Raw genomic sequence first — 2,258 nt, forward strand, 5'->3', positions numbered from 1 at the left:
ACTGAAGATCTCTCTCTCTCTCTCTCTCTCTCTCTCTCTCTCTCTCTCTCTCTCTCTCTCACACACACACACACACACACACACACACACACACACACAAGGGCATGGAGTGATTATTCCACATAACCAGAGCAGCACTGTGGTCCAAATGGATCACAGAGCATCAGGAGAAATCAGAGGCATCAACAAACTTGAGAGATTTGATAGCCATTTTCATTGTTTGCCCTTGAGGTTTATTTGCCTCTGCACGGGTTGGGAATGGTTCATTTCCAGCCTGGGCTCCCACTTTTCAGGACTTTAGGATGAGCAGACAGTCTTTTAAAACAAACAAAAATGTATTTTGTGGTGGAGAGGGCGCATGCCTGTTACTGCAGGTGTAGAGGTCAGAGGGCAACTTGTGAGATGTTACTAGTGACCTCACTAATAAACTCAGGTTGTCAGGCATGGTGGTTGGCGCCTTTACATTCTGAGCCATCTCTCCAGCCCAGGAAGGCAAGTCTTGTTGTAGGATGGTCTGGTCCTTTTTTTTTTTTTTTTTTTTAAAGAATTATTTATTCTATGCATATGAGTACACTGTAGCTGTCTTCAGACACACCAGAAGAGGGCATCGGGTCCCATTGCAGATGGTTGTGAGCTACCATGTGGTTGCTGGGAATTGAACTCAGAACCTCTGGAAGAGCAGCCCCTGCTCTTAGCCTCTGAGCCATCTCTCTAGCCCTGGTCTGGTCCATTTTTTGGATGTTTGCATTGGTAGGGATGAAGCTGGGATAGTTCTTTGGGTCTCTGGGACCCCTGGGCTGAAAACAAAGCTCTGTCTTTCTTTCTTGTACATTATCCCCACTGAATCCCATACAGCAGCCAGCAGAGAAAGAACTGGCAACACTGGCCTGCTGAGTTTAAGGCATCCTAGTAGGATGGCTAGCCAACGTCTTGGTCCTGGGCTGGTTTAGTTCTGACTTAGTCAGGTGATCACTGTGACCCAGGTGAGTACCTGCTCAGGCTTCAGGAAGGCTCACTGGGCAAAGCCATGCTAGAAACATAACATGATGCTTTCTTTTCCTGACAGGGGGAAGGACTTGAAAGAGCAACATGAGCAGAAAGCGTGTGAGCGGGAGATGCAGCGAATCACCCTGCCCCTGTCTGCCTTCACCAACCCCACCTGTGAGATCGTGGACGAAAAGACCATCATCGTGCACAGCAACCAGACTCCTGCTGATGTGCAGGAGGGCAGCACCCTCCTCACGGGCCAGGCCGGCACCCCTGGGGCCTGAGCCCTTGCATGGAGACACTGGACCAGAACAGGCCACCCTCCTGCAGTTGGGAGGAGTTGCAGTTGGCTACATTTTGTGTTGTGGTTAAAACCTTATCCCATTTTTCTTTCGGGGGGGATGTGACTCCTCATGACACAAGCAGCAACAGATAGCATTATGGGTGAGAGCGAGGAGGCTGGGTAGGGCCCTATCAATGCTCCTTTTCTATCCCTTAGAGCAGGATTTGCCTGTGGAGAGAGACTGGCACAGTAGCCACAGTGGTGCTGTGGCAAATAAGGGCTTCCACATTGCCTGGGTCAGGGAAAGACAGGGAGCTTGCTAAAGTTCCTCTGTGCTGTATACTGAAAGTGGCCTCAGTCTCTGCCTTTCTATTTGCCATCCAGGAACTTGAGTGGCATATACTGTTATTCATAGTTAAGGTCAAGCATTAAAACACACACACACACACACACACATATATATATATATATATATATATGAAAGAAAGAAAGAAAGAAAGAAAGAAAGAAAGAAAGAAAGAAAGAAAGAAAGAGAAGATAGATTCGGGATGGAAGTCCCTTCTGACTTCTAAGAACCAGAAATGAATTAGTACAAAAGTTAGAATTCTGGGCTGCAGGTGGGTTCTAAATGGGGACTGCTGGGTGTGCCCCAGTTGCTGGCAGCAATGTGCCTTGACAACTGTGGACTAGGGCTGAGCCCAAGGGTCTCTTCCTGTCTTATAAGGAAAGGGAAGAATTGCACTAAACCTTCCGCTTAGGTGAAGGACCCACTTCTGCCTTCATCCTCATGCAGTAGGTCTGAATATCCAGACTGTCTTTTGGGGGCTGGATAGAGGAACCACTCCATTTTGTGCTGATAAGAAAATAGCCAGCCAACCCATGGGAGTTATACACTTCAGGGTCTGGTGACCTGCATCTGAAAGGTGAGCCTAGAGAGTATGGCAGAGGCTAGGTAACAAAGGCCTGGTGGGCTTGCTTTCTAGTCCAG

The 2,258-nt window shown here is 48.2% G+C and overlaps 1 protein-coding gene across 1 annotated transcript in view; it reads left to right on the plus strand.

Moving 5' to 3' along the window:
* Positions 1–1,618, plus strand: part of Pik3ip1 (phosphoinositide-3-kinase interacting protein 1) — an 11,711-nt gene extending 10,093 nt beyond the window's left edge. Inside the window, exon 6 of the mRNA XM_028758174.1 lies at positions 1,067–1,618. Coding sequence (XP_028614007.1) covers positions 1,067–1,271 — 205 coding nt within the window. The 3' untranslated portion in view covers positions 1,272–1,618. The remainder of the gene's footprint in view (positions 1–1,066) is intronic.
* The last annotated feature ends 640 nt before the right edge of the window (positions 1,619–2,258 follow it).

The sequence above is a fragment of the Grammomys surdaster genome, unplaced genomic scaffold (assembly GCF_004785775.1).
Source record: "Grammomys surdaster isolate TR1022 unplaced genomic scaffold, NIH_TR_1.0 126187, whole genome shotgun sequence".
In the NCBI taxonomy this organism is placed as follows: Eukaryota; Metazoa; Chordata; class Mammalia; order Rodentia; family Muridae; genus Grammomys; species Grammomys surdaster.